Source organism: Sinocyclocheilus rhinocerous, unplaced genomic scaffold (assembly GCF_001515625.1).
Source record: "Sinocyclocheilus rhinocerous isolate Xijiao unplaced genomic scaffold, SAMN03320098_v1.1 scaffold230, whole genome shotgun sequence".
In the NCBI taxonomy this organism is placed as follows: domain Eukaryota; kingdom Metazoa; phylum Chordata; class Actinopteri; order Cypriniformes; family Cyprinidae; genus Sinocyclocheilus; species Sinocyclocheilus rhinocerous.
The window spans coordinates 158847-185052 of record NW_015637126.1 but is presented as its reverse complement, the minus strand read 5'-3'; the positions used below and the strand labels follow the sequence as shown (position 1 = coordinate 185052).

The window sequence follows — 26206 nt, the reverse complement described above, 5'->3', positions numbered from 1 at the left end:
ATAACTCAGACTGGATTCGTCTGAAAGAAGAAAGTCATATACACCTAGGATGACTTGAGGGCGAGTAATTTATGGACTAATTTTCATTTTTGGGTGAACTAACCCTTTAAGTCCACGAGACCGTAAGGGGTCCCATTCGTCATTTTAGCTTTCAGAAGGGTGCTCGCGAACGCCCCCTTTTGCGCCCTCGATGCGCACTTCTGCCGAGCCTGCACTGGGGCGAGCTCCGCAGCAGACTTCTAGTCTGCAGCCAACTGCGGCATTACGTCACGAAAGTGTGGACTCAGAGGAAGACCGCGAGGGTTTAGGGTGCGATTTGGAACAGGGCCAATTTCATTTGTATTCTGGTGGACATAGACCATAGACTGTAAAAAAGGCTTAGACAGTCCGAGTCCACACCCTCTACTTTTTATGCCGATGCACCGAGCGAAATCTATATATATAGGGCCACTACATCTCCATGGCTTTGCTGTTTCTCAGTCAGACATTATTGTGTGGAGACCTCAACTGACTGTACCGTCTGACTTACCCGCTTTCTCTCCAGTCAGTCAACCCCCCACTAACAGTATCTGCGTCCAGCATTCGTTTGAGGGGCAACATGCTGGCGGGGCAGAATTACTTGGATGAAGTGACGAAAGACGGGAGGAATCTGAATCTGACTGACTATGAGGAAAGGCTCTTGAAGTTCTCAAAGAAAAAATAGAATGTGTGGCGTTTCAGTGCTCTGACAAACACCACAGACGAGCTTTTTTAGAAACAACACAACCACAGCATAGAATAATTATTTAAATGGTTTTATAATATCATTGAGAATCCCATTGCGTCTTTGCAGATTAAATAAAGACAGGTTCAAATGTGAAGTGTTGAACAGACCAGTCACTGAACCCAATATATACGTGATATTACAGTGTCACCTGGCGGTAATAGTGTCTATTGCACTCACAAATCCAGACTGAATTTGAGAGATCCAGAAAGGCAAAAATAAAGCAGCAACAGCATCGAAATAAATTAGAAGATAAATAATCTTTATTTGACATGTCTTTTTCATATATATAAAATTATGTATCCACAATTAATATTACCAAGGCGTTTACAGAGAATTCTTTCTCAGTAGTGGGTGCAAAGCTCCAGCCGGTTTGTGCGCAGGCAGAAAGACAGCTGTCCAGTACGAACGGATCATCTCAGGACCACACTGTGCTCGAAAACGAATGGAGGGAAACGTCACTACAATCTTTTGTTTGCTTTCCTGATTGTCAACCTTTCGAGAGTGTTCATGGCAAACAATCAAGTACGTTTCAGAATGAAAACATTCAGCATTGTTTGATGAAAACGGTATGTGGGAGAATCACCAACAAAAGTTGTTCAAAAATGTGAGAACAAAAAAAATTATTCGACTAGTTTTTAAATATGAATTGAAATAGATTTACAAAGCGGACGTCCAACTTTCTGCATAACACAGACATTTCATATATCTGGAGGCACAGTACCCACACCAAGCCCTTCAAGAGAACGACTTCATAAACCAGTATGGACTACTGGACGTCACTCTGTGTAAACCACAAGATGTTTCTTTTCCAGAACAATCAAAACAGACAAACAAAAACTAAAAATCATCCTACATTCAAACCCAATTATAATTGCAAAAATGATCATTAGCACAATTCTTATCTTTATTTTACAACTCCTAAACTAAATTTTAAAGACACAACCCCCCCTGCAACCTTTAAAATCAAACTGTAACAATGAATAAACAACCTCCACTATTCTACAAAATATTCTCCATCCTTAGTTACGTGAACTCAGAAAGAAAAAAAAAGTTTTGCACTCTTCTCTTCTGGGTGGTGATGTTTCATTTAAGTAATTATTAAAAAATTAAATATACTGTATAGGTTATTAATTACAGTAACAAGGTTCCATGCAATCAGGTATTTCGTTTTTTTTTCTGTACAAGAAGAGTTCAAGAGATCAGTAGTTATTAGCAAGGCTGTACAAAGCCCACACTTTCTATTGGTGCAGATGCTAGTGTGATGAATATGAGCGGCCTTACTGCCTTGTGTCAATACGCTGACCCTAAAGTTACATGGTAATACGTTGCCATTAGAATAGCTAAAGGTGTGAGAGCACATGGGAAGCAGAGCTTGCCTTTAAAATAGCATTTACACCACTCACATTTGTTGCTGGCAAAACAGATGACTCTAGGCTGTGACAAAAGGATGCTCACACCACTGTCACAGCTAACAAGCGGACACAGACTCTTCACACTGCGTTTTTACCACGGCAAGCATAATGACACCAGGCACAGGCGTACTTGGTTTGCCAATTTGTCTGATAACAGCACACCTGCATTTCCCAACAGATCGATGAAAGCATATGATACCCTTAACAGCAAAACTGACCAACTAAACCACCTGGGTTCTTTCAGTCGAATACATTATTATTACTTTATTTAAAAAAAAAAAAAAAAAAAAAGTCGCAGAGTTCAGCAAAATTTCAAGAAAAGCACTAGCGGTAGAGAGTCCTCCCTCTGCGGACATGATGCACGACAAGCATGTTAGCCCCATTGCGTTAAGGATGTTTGTGTGTTCATGATGACGACGATATCAACTCAACCGAAATGTAGACTATGGAGGAAGAAAAACAAGAGCAAATGAAGAAGCCATTTGGCAGCATACAGTGTTAAAGAAGGATGAAAAGGTGCAGTTTAGGACTACTGTGGTTACATTTCAAAGGATAAGACGGTACAGAGAAGAAGCAAGTAAAAGTACATTCAAGTGAGACTCCTTTACTCCGTAATGAGGGTGCATGTGTTTGTGTGGAGAAGTGAGTCAGATAATGTTACACATCAAAGCTGCCCCAACAAGCAATGCTGCAGACTTGGACTGCCCTTCACCTCAATCAACAATTCCCTTTCTTTCCTTCTCCTTCCCTCTCATCATATTCAAAACCTGCCGTAGATATTAATACTTACAGCATGTGGCAGGTTGCACCACGTTTGGATGGATTTACTTGCAGCACATAATTACTAGTGTTCAACTTGAGTTCACTCTAGAGAATAGAAGAGGTGGAGAAGAGAAGTCTGGGATAGATCAGTTCACTTGCTCCCTTTGTGTTTGCGATCATATGTAAATATTTTGAAATGTTTTGTAGGTGAAATTAATTCCTGGGCCAATTATTTCACATATACTTGAATCCAGAACGGAGTATGTTTCAACATTCTCAGGTTTAAGTGGCACCTATTTTAGACTTGATCTTAAAAAGAAAAAAAATTATTCAAGTGCAATATAAATATATCTGCTGCCAGGTTAGCCTTGAGTAAACAGCTATCTAAATGAAACTTATGGCTAAGAGAATGAACTCTCAGCACTGAAGGTGGCCATCCCATCTGTGAAGAAGAGAGGAACGAGAGAGACACTGGAGTTGACCACTTAAGAAACTGGCCATTCTGTCCAAAACGCGAATATTCACACATTAAAAGACGCCCCTGGTGCCATCTCCATCCTCTCTTTTTCAATTAGAATCTCTCCTCATTGTGTAAAGTGAGAGAATTTAACCCGTAATACCCAAATGTTTAACGTCAAACCCTCTTCTTCTCCCTCAAGTGGCACCAGAAACTGCCCTACTATGTACAGCAAGGACATGAAAGCTAAAAAGCAAGATAAAAGAAAACAAATGGTCACAAGTGCTTGACATGATTGAATTAGGTCCATGCACATGCCAACACACACGCACACACCTAATCTCTCGCTCCCACACAAACACACACAGACAGTAACACAAACTACAAGCCCTGCTTGTTTTAGTGGTGGCTGGACATGCAGCGAAGACACGGGATGACTGATGACGGACGTGTGTGTGAGCGTGTGTATGCACGGGGCGCAGTCTTAAAAGCTCGGAGGAAAAAGGCAGGGGTGGGCGTGTGTGTGTTCATGTGTGTCTGGAGGAAGTTGTCCTAGAATTTCAGCTGCCGACTCTTCCTGTACCTTTCCTCCTCTTCACCTGCAGATCCCAAAAAGAGAGAGAGGGAGAGAGAAGTTATATAGTGCCTCCAGGAAATGAAGACCAGAACAATGAAGGTAATTTCGAATTGGACAGGCTATAGTTAAAGAAAATACCTTTTAAAAGATGAGAGGAGAAAGTTAAACTGCCGGAGGAGAAACAGATCAGAAGAAACAAAAAGAAAACGTCAATATAAAAGAGACAGAAGCATTGACTGGAATATTAAGAACAGTCACATCAGGGACAGAGACGATGGGTTAGCCAGACATAAAGAGGGAAACACGTTCCCGTAAACAGGTTGTACCTTCTAAGTGGTGGCGGGACATATACTTGAGTGCTTCATCCAATAGGATGACAGGAATTGAGATCTTGAGGACTATGATCCATTGGGAATAATGCAGTGGAGTTACCTGGAAGATCAGCTGGGGAACACAAAATGATAAGAAAGACAAAATGAGAAACAAAGTGCGGAGGTCTGGAAAAGAGCTCGCTCCATATTTTCTGTAATTACCATGCATGGTTGCAAAACCATCATGATATAATCATCGATTCAGTCAACAATATAATAATTGATTCTGCGACACAAAAACTCCTCAACAGTAAACTGATGCACTGTTCTATTTCTGATGTACTTCAAGCACCTGTGCTACTTCTGTCACAAAGGACGAATGGATTTGCAATGGTCACTTTGTATTGTTTTTATGAAAATATTCAAATATTTAATTAAACCCATAAAGAAATATGTTAATTATAATAATGCTATTGTACTATACAAAAAACATGCATTAACAATAATAATTTTAATAATTTTATTTTACAGAACAGCAGTAAAATTGCAATATTAATATATTTATGGCTGTCTTAATTTGTTTGCTTTCAAGTGTTAAACCAATGAACTTTTAGTTTTGCAAAACCATAAAACCACAGGTAGACCTTAAAGCGTCTCTTTTGTTGACAATAGATTTATAAATGACTCTCATTACAAATTTGGGGAAATGGTTGGTGCATGTTGCATTTTTAAATGCACGTTATAAGTTATCCAAGCTCAAAGCACTTGAAGAGATGGAGTTTGTATGGAGCAGCATTTATTTTAAATCGAGACATTTAGAGTTGCTAAAAACGCTGGATCATGAGCTGCTCAGGTGTAAAAACACAGTGCTGCGCTTCAAGCACTGAAGACAGGAGCTTTTTTGCTGTTTTTGACAACTCAAAAGATGGTTCTCACTTCCCTGCATATACTGCATGTGATCCACATAAAAAAATAAAGTCGCATTTGGAACGACATGGGGGTAGGTAAATGCAGTCAATGGTTAATGATTGTTTAAAATAAATAAATGATATTCATTTTTGGGTGAACCATCTCTTTAAATACTTTATTTTGCAATGTGGAAGTAATCAATTTTCTGTGAATGTGCAAGACTTCCAATTCAGATAAACAACTAGAAAAATAAAGTGCAGCAAACGGTAAAACTATCCGTGCTACAAATTAGTGCGTTTAAGATTACGGTAATAAATTAAAATAATATGATAACAAATCAGACTGTTTTTGTAGAGCTAAATGAACTGGAAGCTGATGACATTGGAAGCCTCACACATTGAAGTTACAATTTGCTGTACCCGCTCTTACATTAAAAATAAGGTGAATAGTGACACAGAAAAGAGAGGTGTTCCTGTATATTTCACTCACCGGTAGAGGCTCCACATACAGGATGAGGAAGTGTAGAGATAAGGAAAGGATTATTGCCCCTAGCAGCCATATATTCACCCAGGGTGGCATCCTCAGCAGAGACTGATTCTCTGACAAGCTGAATGAGAGAAGAATCACAGGCCTTGGGTCTTAAATGACTTCTTTATACCATTTACCAAGTAGTCATTTAAGTTACACTCACATTAAAAATGACAATGAGAAAAATAGAAGTAGCAAAAACTTTTTTTTTTTAATCAACATTTATGTCTACTATTTTTTTTTTTTTAAGTATTTTTGAAGAAAATTAACTCTAGAACTGTCACAGACCCAGCACAGCTCCACTGAGACATCTGAAATCTGTTTTACAGTAGCTACTTAGACATATTGAAAGAACACAGTTGATGCAGTGCTATCACCATGGTAGCAGGTCTTACCTGTTAAGAGAGTTGAACATCTCTATGGTAACAAGCACAGAAAGAGCCATGGTGGTGGGGTAACGTGACTCAAAGACCTCACAGTCGATGCCCTGAAACATGGGATTTTCTTCTGTACACTGCATAAAGTGCCGCTACAGACAAGAAAAAAGACAGTTTAGAGTCAGTGTGGGACAGTATCAAGAGCATCACAAGCCATCTTGAAGATCTTCAAGTGTTTGTTTTCTAAGTGGCTTCATTCTTAATAAAACAGAAAAGCTGTGCTTTAGTGCATCTAATATATTCACCATATCAGATGCAAGAGCAATAAGACAGGAAATCATTTGACCCACTGATGGAAGTCTTTGTGACCTTTGAGAGACCGATGTCATATCAGAAAGAGCAGCTGTGTAGATCATCCTGTGAGATCTGAACTCCCTGACACTAAACAGTTGTGTCTTTATTTTAAAATATTCAGATATACACAAAACTCAGAGAACAGTTTAAACTTCTTCTCTCTAAAGTCTGGGGTCAGAAAGATGTTTTTTTTTTAAAGAAATTAATCATTTTATTCAGCAAAGGTGCATTACATTGATCAAAAGTTACATTAAATTACATTTATTATGTTACAAAAAATGACATGAATTAAATGCTGTTCTTTTGAAATTTCTATTTATTAAAGAAAAGTATGGTATATAATTTTATAGAAATACTTCTTAAATTAACTCAAGCATAATTTTTTTAAATTGTACTTCAGAAGAGAAATTATCCTAGTAATAATAATAAATACTGTCAGCAAACTTATAATGTATATGGTCTCACTGTTGACACGCACCAGCTGATAGAAAGACACCTGTGGCCCATCCTCATCAAACAAATACCACCAGGTGGCAGCACTGACAGTGCCTAGACCCACATATCCTAGAAAAACAAGAGTACAATAACTCCAGTGATGTTTATTGCTTCATAGAGCTGACTTGCAGTTTTTAGGGAAGATCCACGCACAATGTGGCAACATTTTTTAAAATAATTTTAGATTCTATGGAATAACCCAGATATTGGGCTAACCTCCAATGGCCAGGTATCTGAAGAAGAGCCAGCCAGAGATGAGAGGCTCCTTAGGGTTTCTGGGGGGCTTGTCCATGATGTCCAGATCAGGGGGGTTGAAGCCCAGGGCAGTGGCCGGCAGACCATCCGTCACCAGGTTCACCCACAACAACTGGACGGGGATCAATGCCTCAGGCAGGCCAAGGATGGCTGTCAGGAAAATACTGTGTTGGGGGGAAAAGAAGGAACCCACATGAGTGTAAATGTGGATAGGATACTGAAGCACTACACTAATCAGGCTCTCACTCACCACACCACCTCTCCCACATTGGAGGAGATGAGGTAACGGATAAACTGCTTCATGTTGTTGTAGATGGCTCGTCCCTCTTCAACTGCGGCCACGATGGTGGAGAAGTTATCATCAGAGAGCACCATCTCGGAGGCTGACTTGGCTACAGCTGTGCCTGAGCCCATGGCGATGCCAATTTCAGCCTTTTTTAAGGCAGGGGCATCGTTCACACCATCTCCGGTCTGAAAGTGAGATGGGAAGGAACAGAGTGAAAGGATAAGGGCTAATAGACACTAGTGGGCTTTCCACACAACACTTAACATTTGGCCCTTCTTAGCCCACCTCTGAACCATAATTGACCTGCTGGATTGACATGCTATTTTATCACACAAGTATTTGCTCTTTTCTGATGCACATCTATGAAAGTCCTATGTGCTGGATAATTTCTGTCAAGGTCAATTAAAACATACAAGGAAGACATGTATTTTTTCCAAAATATTTGTAGATTTGCTCCAAGATAAACAGAAGCAATTTAATTTATGCATTAATCATGTTACTGTGCATTTTAAGAGTTTATTTAAAGAAAAACAACAGATAAAAATGTTTGAAATTTCACAATTCATTCAAGAAAACATAATATTCAAATTTTTTTCCACTTTATGAACACATTTTACTGATTTTAAATCACATTGGTTCATAGAAACCTCCAATTTACTTGTATGGTGTGTTCTGTAAAGGCTGTTGAGTTATCAACAGCAACTAAAATGGGTGGAGCTTATCAAAGGGTCAATTCAAATCCATTAGTTTAAAACATAGATTCAAGTAAGGATTCAAAACATATTAAGCTTATGAAAAGTCCTAATGATCAGAGGGTAAATCATATTTGCTCTTGGGTAAATGCTTATTATAGGCTGGGGATTAAACAGGAGTCAAGTATGAGGATGAGGAAATCTTTGTTTTCATGTCATAATAGAAGCAAAGCAGCCTCTGTCATGCACACTGATGTCTTCTGGGAAATACCTCAATTCCCCAAATGACAACCAGACACATGCATACAACAGAGCTGGAGGCGAAAGCATGTGAACAGCAAGAGCACTAACATGCTCTCTTAACTCCGACAGAGAAAATCAGCATAAAAGACAAGGCTGTCTACCTCTGAGATGTAGGTATTACATTATTGCTAAGAGACTGGAGAGTAGAATCAGAGACTTCATCCTTCATATGATTCTCTCAGCTCTCTGAGTGTATAAATGCCACCTTCAATCATATTAATAGCCCAACTGTGACAAAAATGATAACATGCTGTATATAAAGTTATTCATTGGTGGTAATGAAACATAATTTTCTTTTACTCAAACCAAAAGTATAGCAATTAGATCATACAATAATATTAATGTTAAATGTAAGGTTAATACTTAGTAATTCTATGGATTTTCTCATGTTACATTACAATACAATTCAAAAAGGTTTTAGTGCAGAAAAAAATTGTTTTCAGCCCAAAGGTTTTTTCACATCTGCTAACAGCGGGTGAAATGAGAAAATTTACTGGCCATAAAAGTGAACTTACATCAGCAAGGGTTAGACTATCCTTCTTAAAATTCAACTTAAATCATATATTATGTTGCAGCTCCTAATATATTATCCAACTAATGACTGTTTCACTTTTTTCAAGTCAATTTTTACTAGAATTTGGTGGTCAGCCACTAAACCACTATATCTCACCATCGCTGTGATCTCATCAAAGGACTGTAGGTAAGCAACGATCTTTGACTTGTGTGCAGGCTCGACACGGGCAAAGCACCGTGCCCTTTTCACAGCTTCTCGCTGGGCCTCCGGAGTCAGGTCATCGAACTCTCTGCCCGTGTAGGCTCTTCCTTCCACATCTTCATCCTCATCGAAAATGCCAATGCGTCTGCAGATGGCCACGGCGGTGCCCTTGTTGTCCCCAGTGATCATGATGACACGTATACCGGCCTTACTGCACAGCTTCACTGAACCAATCACCTCCTTTCTGGGTGGATCCAACATCCCCACACAGCCAATGAAGGTGAGATTTGACTAAACAGATGATCAGATTTTGCATGTTATCCCAGATATATAAATTTACATGTACAGTGTGGCCTGAGAAAATACTTGGGCGTGCAATCCACATGTAAAAATGTATGAATTTAATTAAAATAATAATAACAAATATTAACTAAATAATAATAAATGATAAATAGTAAATAATTAAAATATATATATTTTGTACATGTATTGCATTAATAACGGTTTAACTGACAATAGTTAATAATTAATAACCAACTAATTAATACTTGTTTTAATAATAATATGAACAAACAATAATAAACATTAAAAAACAACAAATTATAATAATTTCTATTATAAAAATTATATTGTTTTAATTAAAAAGGTAAACCCCAAAATCTGTTTAAAAGGTGTTCTTGTGCTATCCTTTTCTAAAATAATGCACTTTGATTTGATATTTTGCAGTATTATATAGTAACAAATTAAACAATTTTTATCTGTTGCTTAAGTGATATTACAAAATAATACACATAGGGAATTGAGTTTTAAAAAAATATAACTGGTAAAACTATTGTTGTAAACAATGTGGACAGATGTTCATAAAGTTTCTACACATCCAAATTCTCTCACCTCGTACTCTGAGAACTTGGCAGAGTTTTCTAAGTCCATTTTGTCCTCAGGAGGGGGAGAGTCTCGTGTGGCCAAAGCCAAGCAGCGCAGTGTGTCCCTGCCTGCCCCCCAGTCTCTAATAGTGCTCATCAGCTCCTCCTTTACCGCCATGGTCAACGGGACACGGTCTTTACCAACACGCACAAACTGACAACGGTCAATCACACCTTCTGGTGCACCCTACATACAAGAAGAGTGAAAGTAGAAACAAATGTGATGCATACAGCAAAGTTTACTGAAGGTATTTATAGATGTTAGATGTTTTCAGATGTGTGTTTAAGTTAGCGGTACCTTGATAAACATCTTGCTCTGAGAGTTCGAGCCACTGGGAGTGCAGTACACAGACATGGACTTCCTGTCTCTGGAAAACTCCAGTGTGAATTTTTTCTGCATTAGCCTTCTGATAATCTAAGGGAAAGAAGCAAAAAAAGGGAGATAGAGAAGGTGGAATGTTAGATCAAACAAAAGTGAAACACTGTTGTCATTGTGTGTGTGTGTGTGTGTTGGGTAAGATGTAATTCTCAGCTGTTTTCTAGGGTTGCCTTCAGACAGCACTGTTTGTAGTCAGCGGTCAAACCCAGGTAGTTGAGTTTCAAACATAGTAATTGACAGGTTCTATGAAACACTGCACCAGTCTTATATATATAAAAAAAGTGTTTAGCCTTTAATAAATATCGACAATCAAATGTTAAAGATTAGAGTAGTTGAAAATTATGTTTGAGGCTTGGTGCTCATGCAGGTTCTAGAGGTCAGTTGTTCAGACAACACATCGCAGGGCTCAACAATAAGGCATCATTGCATTGCATGCAATTGTTTTCCAATAAAAATGTTAATGTAATGTTATAGGTGTATAATTGATACATTTTCAATTTAAGTAAACTTGACATTTAATGAAAAATATACACTACCGTTCAAAAGTTTTGGGGTTGGTCAGTGTTTGAAAGAAGTCTCTTATGCTCACTTTGCTTAGTCTCATGCATTTATTTGATCAGAATATCAAAATATTCAAAATAACATTTTTCTATTTGAATATATTGTAAAATGTAATTCATTCCTGAGATGGCAAGGCTGAATTTTCAGTAGGCATTAGATGAAAAGAAATGTCTTATAACATTACATTTTTGTCACTTTTTACCAATTGAATGTCTTTGCAGAATAAAAGTATTAATTTGTATTCATCACTTTCAACAGTGGTGTACATATTTCTAGCATTAATTAATCTATTAATTAATTAATTACTCAATTACAATGTATTAAAAAAAGAAAAATTTATCTACACTACAATCCAGATACGCAGAACAAAAATTCAGTGAGGCAAGGGAATTATTTTGCCACTAGGTGGAAACCACCTCCAGCACATGAGAACAGAGAATTGATGCTGCCCTACTTAAAGTACTGTACATCATGCTCTGCCTCTGGTTGCTGCCTCTGTCCGTGGCTCTCTTTAATAAAGGGATCAGTACTCATTTCTACAAATGTTTAAACAAATCATGCATGTGTGAGAGGAAACCAGTGTCTCTTCTTCCCAGCTCCCCTGAGAACATGACGTCACTCCTCAGTAGGGTTCCTGTGTTCTCTATCTTCCAAAGCTTTATGAAAAAACATTTAACCTCCCCTTACATCCATCCATGTGCCCATCCAACTATCTGTCATCATTGAAAGTCTGCCACCAATACGTATTGACAGAAGTAACATCTCTTTTGGTTTTATAGGCCAGTGAAATTTTGGATTAGAGTGGAAAATTTAGCTAACCTCTTCATAAACTCGCCTGGTTATCTAAATATTATGCTTTGCCTCTGGGAATCTGTGTCACAGAAGTTTCTTTTTTGGAGAGGAGAAGGATTTAGGGGTCAGTAGAATAAAGAGCGCTGCTGGTCATTCACTCTTTCAAAGAAAAATGTTTCCCATAGAGAAAAGGGAGAGACGGATCAAGACTAGTCCACTGTTCCCAGTCTCCCTAATGCAGCTGTGTGGGACGTGTGACTGGTTTCTATAAACATCTACAAGCATGAATAAACCTCAAGCCTTTGTCTCAGTCTTTCTCTAACTATTGACTTGAATTAACAATCCATTTAACATGGCTTGCACAAGGTGCATGCAGTAAGTTTCTTGATGTTTTTGGTTTATCCCAGTGATCTTTCATGTCAAACTGACACCTATCAGCATGGATGCATGTTTATTGACTTCATAAGAGTGACTGTGTTTGAACGGAGACATTTCCCAGTGTGTTTTCAGGGTTTCAGTCATAATAATTTTGTTTATACTGATGGATTGCACACATGGAAATCCATATCAAGACACTGGACACATGTTTTTGTAATTTTTACATTCTTCTTTGGTAACTGATCAAGCAGACTTGCTGGAATATTATATCTCTAAAAAGCCATATGTCTTCTAAGCAAAGAGTAATTACTGAATTTGTTAAGTTTCAGAGGGGGTGTACTCATTTATGCTGTGCACTGTATATACACTACCAGTCAAAAGTTATTGAACAGTAAGATTTTTAATGTTTTTTTAAAGAATTCTCTTCTGCTCACCAAGCCTGCATTTATTTTATCCAAAATACAGCAAAAAGCAGTAATATTTTGAAATATTTTTACCACTTAAAATAACTGTTTCTATTTTAATATATTTTAAAAGTAATTTATTCCTGTGATTTCAAAGCTGATTTTTTAGCATCATTACTCCAGTCTTCAGTGTCACATTATCCTTCAGAAACCATTCTTATATTCTGATTTGCTGCTCAAAAAAACATTTACAAGTCTTAAAGGGACTTTGGTTAAACTGCTTCGTTACTAAAGTTCTAAAGTGACGTGCTTGAATTAGTGACGGATCTTGAGCTCAGCTGTTAAACTGTCAAACTGAGATTTGAATCTGTGGCAGAAGGAAGTAGTTCTGCACAAAAGAGCATTTTAAAAGACACTCCGTTGTAGTTTTTCTTATGTATTTACACACTCATGCTGTCAAACTGTTGTGTAAACGCAATATCACACTCGTAGACATGAGATATGGCTGTATATCGGCACGCTGCTGTGTTTACCTGCGGCAACACCATGTAATCTCATTTTTTTAAATATCCTGTCTTGCAACACTGGCCAATCTTTGGGAACTCTCATATTTCTTCTGAAGCCTCATCTATCTATCCTTCTATTTATAATTTTTCATCACTTCCCGCTATGTTCTGTTTTATTGTTGTCTGTCTCTCATCCTGGTGCACCCCATGGCTTCCTTCTTACCAAGTTGCATGCTGAAGCTCGGTCCACTTTGCTGAGTCCGGACAGGTCAGTTTTAAATACGTTCATCTTCTCCACCAGAGTCGTGAGCGCAGTTTCTGTGGCCTCACCCACTTTCTCGTATACTCCTTTGGCCTGCGGGACAACAAATGTGTGTAAAAATTCAGTGCCCTATTAGCCCAAACAACATGAAGTATACGGCACTTGCATAATCATTTAAAATAGAAGCCTGGAGTAATGCACTCACTTCAGAAATGATTGTTACAGTGCACTTTAAACGTCACATGGAAGCAATGGACTATGTGAGTGTGTAACAAAGAAATCTAACTCTAGTAAATAATTTCTATATAGGACAACATTTTTGGTCAGTTGATTTTTATGACTTTTCCAGTCCTTCTTGATTACTGAAATGATTCATGACTGAATGAGAAAAAAATGCCAAGGTTTTGATACTTTTTACACAACTGATAAACTGTATACCTTCAGTGCAAATTAATTGGAAAATGTATGCACATAATGTGTTTGAAATAAGCTCTCATTTATTGGATCAAAATAATAAAATAATCAGTAGTTTTGTTATATAACTACAGTTTTAACAATTTAACCTGTGATGACTAAGCTGAATTTTCAGCAGCCATTACTACAGTGTTCAATGTCTCAAAATTCTTAAGAAATTATTCTAATATTTTGATGTGAACATTTATTATTATGATTTATGTTAACAGTCGTGTTGCTTAATTGTTTTGAACAGCATTTATTTGAAAAAGAAATATTTATCTAACATTATGAATGTCTTTACTATAACGTTAATGTAATGCCCTTGCTGAATAGAAGTACCAATTTCTTTAAAAAAAAAATACACAGACAGACAGACAGACAGACAGATAGATAGATAGAGTCTATCTATCTATCTATCTATCTATCTAGATAGATAGATAGATAGATTTGAATTGTTATGCATATGTACCAGTGTCTTTAGTATGACCAAAATCGTCCTGAAATTTGAATGTGGCAGTGCTTGGAAGGTGAATGGACTAATGGAAAGACTAATTTCTAACCAGTGAAATATTTTAGAATGGTCAAGTACAGTATATACACGTTTATTTGCTATAGAAATTTTGATTCTATTTTTTGCTATAGAAATTTATTTATTTATTTTCATGACCGTTCCAAAACTGTAAATGACAACTTTAAAATCCCGTATTTCCTGATTATTGAGCCTGGTCAGTACCTGGATGGGAGACCTGGGAAAACTAGGTTGCTGCTGGAAGAGGTGTTAGTGAGGCCAGCAGGGGGTGCTCACCCTGTAGTCTGTGTGGGTCCTAATGCCCCAGTATAGTGACGGGGACACTATACTGTCAAAAAGCACCGTCTTTCGGATGAGACATTAAACTGAGGTACTGACTCTCAGTGGTCATTAAAAATCCCATGGCACTTCTCATAAAGAGTAGGGGTGTAACCCCGACGTCCTGGCCAAATTGCCCCCATGGTCTTTGTCAATCATGGCCTCCTAATAATCCCCAACCACTTGATTGGCTCTATGACTCTCTCTCCTCTCCACCTGTAGCTGGTGTGTGGTGAGCACACTGGCGCCGTTGTCCTGTGGCTGCCGTCGCATCATCCAAGTGAATGCTGCACACTGGTGGTGGTTGAGGAGAGACCCCCCACCCCATGATTGTAAAGCGCTTTGGGTGTAAAAGAATACACAATAAAGCGCTATATAAATGCATCATTCATTCATTCATTCAACATTGTTACTCAACATTCAAACACAAGGCTCCTGTGTTAACATCTACTGTATAATGGTTTATTAGATCTCTAATGTTCACAGTTCACTTGAAGGATGCTGGTCACTCTCTGTGGAAATATTTGCATTATTCCAGGAAGCAGGCTACTACGGTGGTGGAACATGACACTGAATTAGGTAGTTTATTTATCATATTAAAAACATGGTCAGAATACACGGACTAAGACTTTTAAAATATTTGCTTGATATGGCTGCCTTTAACATATTACTATTACTCACGTGGCGTCTTTTAAAACTCTTCGGCTTGTTCTAACTTGCGCTGTCCTCTACCCTACCTGACAACCATGGAATAAGCATGATATTACGCAATGCAGAAACCATGATACCATGGCAATGGCACAGAGGTGAGAAATGCAAGCCAAATGTTCAAAACATGCAAACTAAAAAGCTGCCCATCCCTGAGGAACAGAGGGTGCATGGTTAACACTTCAGCAATGAGAGCAGGACAGACTCAAAAACACTGATTGAGACTCTTTGTTAAACTCAGAAGCACACACTGCTGACCTCATTATAGTCCAGCGAGGAGTCATTGCACAGGGAGCAAATAGTAGCCAGTTCCACCAGACCATCATATTCTCCACACTGCACTGGCTTGTCGGCTTTCAGCCTAAGGGGAGAGATCATTGTTGCAAGATGAAGGGATGTAAATACAAACCAGAATGAGCATTAGATTATTTGGAATAGGTAAAAATGACAAGATGTTTTGGGAAGGATCAAGTGCTCTGAGTGTGTTTGTGTGCTCTTACACTTGTCCCTCCGGAGCATAGGTTGAGCCGGTGATGGTGAACTCATGCAGGGAGCAGCTGGTGTCATCAGCCTTATTAAGCACAAACATCTAAGAGAGACAAAAGTGAGATAGGGAGAGAGACAGATTAATGAAACAAATTGAACATCAAGGAACCCACTTTTTTGGACAATGCATTTCTATTACTTTTTTTATTCATGATTACTGAATAAAGTTGTTCTGTTTTAATTTAAAATAGTTTTAAAAAGACTGCACATTTCACAACTGAACATAACTCGAGGCTCAACAGTAAGCCGAGTAATATCACAACAGTAATATCTAACCATGTTAAATATAAAAACTACTGGCCAAATGGTCTGGCACAAAAAATCTTATTGTTGAACCTTGAAACTAAAACAAATAAATTAAAACCTAATGGTTAGAGAGTCAGACTTGTAACCCCAAAGGTCGTGGGTTCGAGCCTCTGTACCGGCAGGAATTGTAGGTGGGGGGAGTGAATGACCAGCACTCCCTTCCACCCTCAATACCACTACTGAGGTGAGACCCTTGAGCAAGGCACCAAGGTCCCTGGTTGCTGCAGCAAATGAATGGCTGCCCACTGCTCCAGGTATGTGTTCACGGTGTGTGCGTGTTCACTACTCACTGCTGTGTGTGTGCACTTGGATTCCGAGTATGGGACACCATACTTGGCAACAAGTCACGTCACGTCACTTATTCATTTCCATAACCTCCACAGGCCAAGAAACGACAATTTTAAAATTCCCGGATATTCCCAGGTTTTCCATGAGGAAATCCTGGCACAAAGTTCTAAATGCTCTTAAGTTTACCAATTAAAAAGTAGTTACTGTAATTAAAGTTGGAAAAATAAAGAACTCCACAGATGTGCCCAAGAAAACAGGCTTTTGAGAAGAATAAACAAATAAGTTGTCTAAGGCATCTGAAAACAGTTACAAACCCCAACTGCATTAAAAAAAAAACACCAACGGACAGTTATGACTCCACCCAATCAGCTCTGGGGTTTCCCTTATCCTCCGTCCAATCAGAGGCAGAGCAATGATGTTGTAATGCACTGGCGGCTGGTAGTTTCCTGTGTTTAGTGGCCTGGCATGAGCTCTTCCCTGTCTGAACCAACACACTCACACAACTGCCAACAGACAACAGAGACTACAATAAACTACTGCCTCCTACTGAAATGTCTGCTTTCACTGGACCAAATGAAAGCAGATGAGGTGAAAGAGTGACAATCACTTTGCCCATATTTTGGCTGACATTTGCCTAGTTTTATTATTATTAACTCCAGGTGTTGTACTGTATTGTGTTGTCTTGTGTGCACAACCAAGGCCAAATCCTACTGCATGACTGAAGCAAATAAAGTGATTCTGATTCTTAAAATAAACAACACACAAGTGTCCGAGAGAGCTGCACGACATGAAGAGGTGAAGATGAGTTCAGCCTGACAACATCAGACAAATCGGCTAAACCTATAATGCAATGCTTTTTTTTTTTTGACATGGAGTCTTTGGCATGACATTCATAACGCTGAAATGAGCCAGCAGGAGAAGTGGCAGCCCTGGGTGAGTTTCAGCGGAGAGAAGACAGATCTTATTTCCTCACTACACCCCTCCTCCAGTATGCGCTGGGAAGGAGTAAAAATGAATCCTGATCTTATGAGGTGTCGTAAATGTTGATTATGCAGTAGGTGGACTTGCTGAAATGTACAACCATCCCATAACTTGGCAGACATGGAACTATGTTGCTCTACGTTGCCATAGCAACTGATACCAAGGAACAGGGTAGCATGCAGTGACATGCAATGATGAGCCTCTGATAAGGATGTGTGTGTGTGTGTGTGTGTGTGCGTGCGTGCGTGCGTGCAATTTAACAGTAGTGGAAAAGGATGTTAAGCACCCCTATTTCCTCCTGATTTAGCCAAAGTGACTTCCGCATTAGTGACGGTGACACTTGGATGATGTTTGGCCTCAACAAGGCACACAGTTAGTTGATTGGCTTAGGTCATCCTGAACAACACTGTAACGTAGTGACAGCACTAATTCCAAGCCCAGGATAAGCATCTTGTCTGTCTCTATAATAAGCCTTCTCAGCATTATGCTTTTAGTACTTAACATTACGAGGCACAGGAGGTTTAACAGAATGTTGAATACTTTTGGGACACATTTTCACAAGCACAATTTTAAAATTCTGTTTTGCATGTGAAATGTCTTTTCCTTCTTTTCTTTAAGGACTCTTCAGGTGATGAATTTTATCACTTTGCTTCAGACTTAGGCTGACATTGTTACCTGTTCCCCACCGTGAAGAATAGGAGTTGATGAAAAATTAGCAACAAACACAGGCATACATATAACTCAGCAAACAAACTGAGGCCTATTTCAGGTTAGAAGCAAACTTAGTTGTTCAGAACTATTTTTATCATTCATGTCTCTTACTGTCTCTGTCTCCTTCCTACTGTATGTGACAGTACTATGCATTAAACTGTGCATGAAATTTGGTAATGTCTTATATTGATTAATATTAATATAATGGTAAAAAGGCAATCAAAACCAGCACAACTCTTTTCAAAATAAAGAGTAATTTAACACGAAAGGTGCCAGGTATACAAAAAAGTGTTCAACATACAGTACATTACAGTGAATAGTTGGCATTAGACTTCCTAAATGTGTGTCTGTGACTCTGCTCCCTACGGCATTCTTGGATCATGCTGCAGCAGGAGCAGACGCAAGGAAAAGCGTGAGAGGAATAGAAATGACAGAGCACAAAAATATGAGGGAAATAAAGGATGGCATGTGGGAATCTCTTGCTGGGTGAGATGCGGAAGGCCAAGGTATGATGGGAAGAGGATGAGAAGGAAAAAGGCTATTAGACACAGGCCAGGTCCAGGCCAGACAATTAAAACCTAGCAAAGACAAAATTGATCATTCTCTAATCAGAAAAATTGGGGGAAAATAATGTCAGAAAAAGCAGGTATTCGAGTTTGTAATTGACATACATATATTAACAGGACAATATTTAGCAATATATTGCAGTATAGCAGTTTATTTAGCAATAATGGCTGGCTGACTTTATATTATTATGCCTAATTTACAGCTGCTCGACAAATAAAGCCATTTATTTATATTGGGTGAGTTTCAGCGGAGAGAAGACAGATCTTATTTCCTCACTACACCCCTCCTCCAGTATGCGCTGGGAAGGAGTAAAAATGAATCCTGATCTTATGAGGTGTCGTAAATGTTGATTATGCAGTAGGTGGACTTGCTGAAATGTGTTTTATCATGATTAAAAGCCACTGTGGTTGAGATCAGTAGTTGTATGGATGCTAAAACACACACACAAACACACAGATTCCAGAAGTAGGTTCTTATCAACATCAGCACTCGTCTACACAAGAAGCATCTAAACTTAGATATTGCTAACACAACACTTGCCAAGCAGCCATGTATGGGCAGTTCCTTAAAAGGAAGGTCATATGAAAGGTTGTCTCAAACATACACGAACGTACAAACACGCAGAGGCAAAACATTCTCTCTTGGCGTGACATCACTCAGAGCAAGACTCAATTAAATGTGTCCAATTAAAGAATTAATGAAGCAGCTAAGTTGTAAAACTTTCAGAGCTCCACAATACTCTCCTGCTTCCTGTTTGAAATGGACACACATACACAAAACTAAATTGTGGAAAACACAAAGCAAGTGGCAGGCAGCAGCAATCAGAGGGCTGGATCATGCCCCTAAGCCCTTAAAATAAATGGATTATTGAGTTAGCTTGCTCTGCAGGAAAGAACAGTCTCTCAGGCAAAAAATGTGCCTTTATAAAGTAATGACCAAACTATCAAGTACTGGTACACTGTGCCATTTATCAGCATTCGTGCACAAGTACAGAGTGCTTTTTACTTCATAACGCTAACATAAAAGAACGAATCATTTTTGGGAACATTACAGCATGAGGTTGCTTTTTTATTATTTGAACAGTAGGCTAGCTGATTCTAAACATAAGTTACAAAAGTGTCACGTTCTCCTTTTTGAAGTACACTATTTTGGGGCCTGCTTCTCTGGTCTTTAACCACACAGGAATCTGTGCCGCTCAATTTCCAGAGTCAAACACCATGCAAACAGACATTGTCAACTGGGAAAGAGGTGGGAAAGAAACAAAATTAGATCCAGTTGCCTGCTCACTAGCACAATGTACTCCTTGAACTTGGAATGCTTGGCTCTGACATGCTCATTTAGTGAAAAATCTGTTTGGTTGTAACGTCATCTTTAGGTTTTTAGTATTTATAGGCTCCAATAACTCCGCAGAAACCTCAGCAGAATTCGCATGGCCCTTATTCACCATGTTATACAAAAATACCTACGATTGACTAGGTATTCGGACACACGAGCGATGGATAATAGTCACTAGACACTAACTGGCCATTCTCAGCATTGTTTGTTTGTTTGTTTGTTTATTTTACTTATAAAGCACACATTAATACAACTACTGTTGCCCAAGGTGCTGTACAATAAAAGTACAAATAAGTAAAAACATTAACATACAAAAGTTATGTTTAAAAGTAAATTTAATGTTAAAACAGAAAAATTCAATAACATCCCTCAATACCCAGTAGAATTGAAAGCCTGAGATAATAAATGAGTTTTTAACCGAGTTTTAAAACTAACTATTTGTAGGAGCTGCTCTAACATGCAGGGGTAAGAGATTCCACAGTCTAGGTGCAACTACCGAAAAAGCCCTGTCACCCCTAAGTTTTAATCTACACCTAGGAACAATTAGAAGCAGCTGATCAGAGGACCTAAGAGATCTAGTAGGTATGTGCTGTTCTAGAAGGTCTGCAAGGTAAGGAGGTGCCAAACCATTTAACGATTTAAAAACAAAGAATAGAAGCTTAAATTCTATTTGGAATTGGTGAGTTACAAATCTACTTTATGTATTTTATGCATTACTATTATTAATATTCAAATTTTTTAGCTTCCAAATTTTTTAACAAACTGAGTAAATAAAATGCAATATAATGTAGTATTTTTCTAATTTTTCTAAATAATTCTAATTTGTGCAACAGGATGGCATGTGGGAATCTCTTGCTGGGTGAGATGCGGAAGGCCAAGGTATGATGGGAAGAGGATGAGAAGGAAAAAGGCTATTAGACACAGGCCAGGTCCAGGCCAGACAATTAAAACCTAGCAAAGACAAAATTGATCATTCTCTAATCAGAAAAATTGGGGGAAAATAATGTCAGAAAAAGCAGGTATTCGAGTTTGTAATTGACATACATATATTAACAGGACAATATTTAGCAATATATTGCAGTATAGCAGTTTATTTAGCAATAATGGCTGGCTGACTTTATATTATTATGCCTAATTTACAGCTGCTCGACAAATAAAGCCATTTATTTATATACAAATGGCTCTATGTGTGTATATATATATATATATAGGTCTGGTCTATATATATTGGTACATATACTAGTCTGTTGGAATTGAAAGAACAGCACAGTCTATTACGTAACTAAGCCTGAAAGGAGTTTTCTGCTTCCAAGATACAGGTGAACCTTATTAAATTTAAAATGTGTTTCAATTAAGGATACCCTTAAACAGGATGTATTAGGTTGATACTGGATTTAATCTGTGTCCAGGAAACAGTCATCACTGTTGAAGTGAATAGCCGGTAAAGTGAATGTCTTGGTGTTTGACTACAGTGCTCGCCCTTAATGTTTGAGCTCTGATCGTTGTAGGTCTGGGATCAGGGTGCGGAGTGCATAATTATTTACCACAGCGCAGTGGGAGTCTTTCCGCAAGGTTCCCAGCACTTGCAGGGAATTAAGCAGCTTCTGAACAGAGGGAACACCCTGCTGTTAAACACAGGAGAGACCTCGGGCAGACACACAGACGGACGTTTAGCGCGCGCACACACACATGTGCAGTGAGGCATTGCAACCAGGGATATAACATCTCCACACCATGGGACATGATTAAACTTAGCAAAAAAGCACACACAAACATACAAAGGGTTTCTTTGTAAACAGAGAATACAATGGAATAGCTCACAATGGAAATGCTAGTGGCTGCTTTATATGAACATGTGAAACACCACACAGGGAAACAAAAAAAGAAAATGTGATATGACTTTAATATTGCAATCATGATCCAACTGAAATCATAAAGGTTACAAAACTAGAAGCAGGAGATGCAAGGAGTCTGATAAATGAATAAAAAGGGAGGGAGAGATACAGATGGTGGAAAGAAAACAAAGAATTCATTCTCTAAACCATTCCTGATCTCTGCTTTTGAAATAACATGGGCATGAAACGCGTAGTGACAAAATCGTACTATAAAAAGCTACGTCCTGTATATGAAGGCCTGAACTGGACTATAAATGGTCTGAATTGAGAACCAGGTCTTGTGATATTGTAAATGGATCTAGCTGAGGGGTTTGACAAAAACCCTGTGGTCTTGATGGATCCACATCTGCAGCTGTAGAAGAATATAACGTAAAAGATGTTGCAATCATGTCCTGCTGACTTGTCTGTACAAGTTAAGGATTTTCCATTGCGCACAAACACGAACATACACCTTGAGTGTCCCAGAGTGACTCTGAGGGACTTCCGCATGGAGGACGTCAACATGTCCTGACTCTCAGAAAGCAACAGCATAAAAGAGACCACAGCACTACATTACTCTTCAAGGACACTTATGAAAGAATCTACGCCCATCACCTCAAAACCCAGAATGGTGGTGACTAATGCTTGTAGCTCTCCTTCTTTAGGACAGTAGAAAACCTCAGTAATAACAAGAACAGCCTCTAAGCCAAAATGATGGCACTGAAATGATGACATGACACCTTAAAACACAAAAGAACAAGTATTCAAACTACATGGCGTTCTTGGCTGTGCTATGAGTCAGGTTACTTTGCGTCATACACACCTATCTGAATACAGGTGGTACAGTCATGCCAACAAAAACATGGGCACTTGATTTTCTCTCTTTACAGAACATAAAGATATGACAGTGGAAAGAATGAAAGAAACTAATTCTATAGAAAACAAGTACACAGTTCAGTGGTAGTTCGTAAGGGTGTGACTGGTTAACCAGATCAAGACTTGGATCAAGAAGAGTAAAGGTGAAGTGTGTACTTTCTGCACCATTAGTGGCACCAAATACAACTGAAAAAATAACTACTGTTTTCACACCAGTTTCCCAAACACTCTGCCTGTCTGCCATTGGACAAAAATTTAGTCCTGCCCTCAACGTTCACCACTCTCTGAGACAAACAGAGCAACGCTGACATAGCTGCAGTACTTACATCATTCTGAATAGTCAACCTACCAATATAAACTTACACTACTCTTCAAAAGTTTGGACCAGTAAGATTTTTTTTTCTTTTTTTAGAAATTAATACTTTTATTCAGCAAATTGATCAAAACTGACAGTAAAGTAATTTATATTTATATATGTTATATTTATGTTATCTCAAATAAATGCTGTTATTTTAAACTTCTGAATTTCTGTTCAATTAATAATTCTGAAAAAAAAGATGGTTTCCATAAAATTATTAAGCACCACAACGGTTTTCAGTGTTGATAATAATAATGTTTCTTGATCACCAAATCAGCATATTAGAATGGTTTCTGAAGGATCATGTGACACTGAAGACTTGAGTAATGGCTGCTGAAAATTCAGCTTTGCCATCACAGGAAATAATTACATGTTAAAATATATTCAATAAATAATTCTAATTTGTGCAACATCATCCTTCTGATATGCTGCTTTAGTTCCCAAGAAACATTTCTTCTTCTTATCAAAGTTTTATTATTATTGTTATCAAAATCTTATTATAAGTAAAGTTATCAATCAGTTGTACGGTTTACTATTTTAGCGTGAACTGTGCTACATTTTTTCAGGATACTTTGATGTATAGAAAGTAAAAAGAATATAGAAATATTATAAATGTCTTTGTCATTTTTGACAAATTCAATGTATTCTCAATTAATTAAAATATTAATTACTTTCAAAATATTAATACCAACAATACTACTGACCCCAAACTTTTGAACATTTATATTGTGTATTATATAGATTCACAATCTACTGATCATTAAATAATTCACTATGCAACATTGTTAAACACATTTGACCATATTTTAATTCATTCTCCAGAATTCTGTAGATTTCCCCACCACAGTAAGCAGAAATTCAAATATGACACCCATAATGTCCTGAAATGTACCAACCAAAGCAGCAGTAGCATTAAAGGAAAAACATCATGAGGGTTGTTGCTAGCTTGTTTTGTTTGTTTATAGTCATTTATAAATCAGATCTGCAGCAAAAACAGTAACAACCATCCCATAACTTGGCAGACATGGAACTATGTTGCTCTACGTTGCCATAGCAACTGATACCAAGGAACAGGGTAGCATGCAGTGACATGCAATGATGAGCCTATCATGTGACACTGAAAATTCAGCTTTGCCATCACAGGAAATAATTACATGTTAAAATATATTCAAGTAGAAATCAGTTATTTTAAATTGCAATAATATTTTACAATATGACTGTATTTTTATCAAATAAATGCAGCCTTTGTGAGCATAAGAGACTTCTTTCAAAATATTAAAATAATCTTAGTCCCCAAACTTTTGATGTCACTGCACTATTAAATAATCAAGATTTGCATTTACAATTGCTGTAATTAAATAATCATTCAATGTGTCAATTACATGCATTCCATCTCCATGTAGCTCCAACTGTGCCAAAAAAATATATCTACTGTACATACTGTATATAAAAATCTCAAAAAGCAGCTGTAAAGCCAAAGTGAATTTGTAATTTGGAGCGAGTCTGTAACCCGGAATTATTTTGTTATTTATTATTCACTAAGACTAAACAGTGTGAACACACAATATACAACTTAAAGCAAACAGAGTGATGATACAAAAATAAAACACCCCCATTATAATCAATAAGGTTGTCTATGGCGCTTGCACTTCAGTATTTTCCTCCCTATTGTGACATACCTGTATTTTCACATAAAACAGCTTCTAAAACTTGATTTTGTCCATGGGGAATTGATTGGGTAAATCTTGTTTTCTAATTGCTGCAATTACATGAGAGTAGGGCTGGGCGATATGGAAAAAAAATAAAACCTTGATTTTTTTCAGAACGATTGACCGATTCTTGATTTTTATGATTTTGAACTAGTCAACTTGAAAATGTTACTACAACATGATTCAAGTAAATTTTTCTTTATTAACCCTCTAGTTAAAGAAATTTCTATTTCAAGTGCACCACACTTGAAGTTGTCAACATGATGTAATATGTTCAGAAATAATAAAAGGAAAATGCTTTAAAAAATCTCAAAAATCTAGGTAATTCAAATTCAAAACGACTGAAGGTACAACACCAGTAGACTATAACTATGAATGTTCTGTAAAAACAATGAACAGTTGCTTTCAGCCTGTCACCATGATGCAAACATGAAATTTCAGACATATAGTAGTAGTTCTTAACAGGTTTTTATTAGATTACACTGCTTTTCCATTGTTGACAGTTTGATTGTTGCGCTCGCATCTCTTGCAGCGTTTCATGCAATAAACGACATTCTAAAAACGTGCCGCTCAAGTTAAAAGAACTCCCATCTTCCTGCATTTTTTCCTATTCCACTACCCGCTTTGCATCTTTGTCAACACAAAAGCGCATTCTGTGTGAATGGCACCTTATGGTCCTTCACAGAGCACATCACAGGTGAGCGGTTAATCAAGTGCGCAGACATGCGGTTGGATCATTCTTTTCTCTTTACTGTTAACATTGGCATATTGTCAAAGTGTCTAATTCTAACGTTTGGTAATATTTCTATTCAAAATTGTGATTCCTCGATTTATAAAAAATAAAATCGTGGCAAAACATTAAATTCGAATTAATCTATAAAATTGGAAAAATCGCCCAGCCCTACATGTGAGTGACCGGTTGCTGGAGGGGATGGATTATTGCCCAACCCTCACGCTGGTGCACATATCATCATAGAAGAGATGTTGTTGTTTTTGAGTAAGGATTACAAGGGCACATGTATAAAAAAAAAATGTACACTGGACAAGAACATAACAATCAAGACGTGTCTCTAAACATTATTTAATTTAAAAGTCTTTGAACTGGCTCTGGATTGCTATTCAGCATCCGACCAAGTCTAGTACTTCCGACTCCCTCTCTCTCTCACCTCTCGTGTTGTGCCTGGTATGTTTCTGTGGTCTTCCATATGGCAGCCAGAGAAAGCTGCTGCTGCTGCATCAC

The 26206-nt window shown here is 37.9% G+C and overlaps 1 protein-coding gene across 4 annotated transcripts in view; it reads right to left on the bottom strand.

The window, feature by feature from the left end:
- Positions 1–1004: 1004 nt before the first annotated feature.
- Positions 1005–26206, bottom strand: part of LOC107748501 (sarcoplasmic/endoplasmic reticulum calcium ATPase 2-like) — a 72675-nt gene continuing 47473 nt past the window's right edge. For 3 of the 4 annotated variants that reach the window (XM_016563295.1, XM_016563293.1, XM_016563294.1), the window contains exons 9-21: positions 15916–16004; positions 15674–15776; positions 13366–13497; positions 10421–10537; positions 10091–10309; positions 9155–9490; positions 7454–7674; positions 7165–7367; positions 6932–7017; positions 6118–6251; positions 5684–5801; positions 4301–4418; positions 1005–3996 (exon numbers count right to left, since the gene is read on the bottom strand). In XM_016563295.1, coding sequence (XP_016418781.1) covers positions 3950–3996; positions 4301–4418; positions 5684–5801; positions 6118–6251; positions 6932–7017; positions 7165–7367; positions 7454–7674; positions 9155–9490; positions 10091–10309; positions 10421–10537; positions 13366–13497; positions 15674–15776; positions 15916–16004 — 1923 coding nt within the window. In that variant the 3' untranslated portion in view covers positions 1005–3949. Of the gene's footprint in view, positions 3997–4112; positions 4142–4300; positions 4419–5683; positions 5802–6117; positions 6252–6931; positions 7018–7164; positions 7368–7453; positions 7675–9154; positions 9491–10090; positions 10310–10420; positions 10538–13365; positions 13498–15673; positions 15777–15915; positions 16005–26206 lie in introns of all 4 variants that reach the window. The other variant, XM_016563296.1, reaches the window with a different exon arrangement.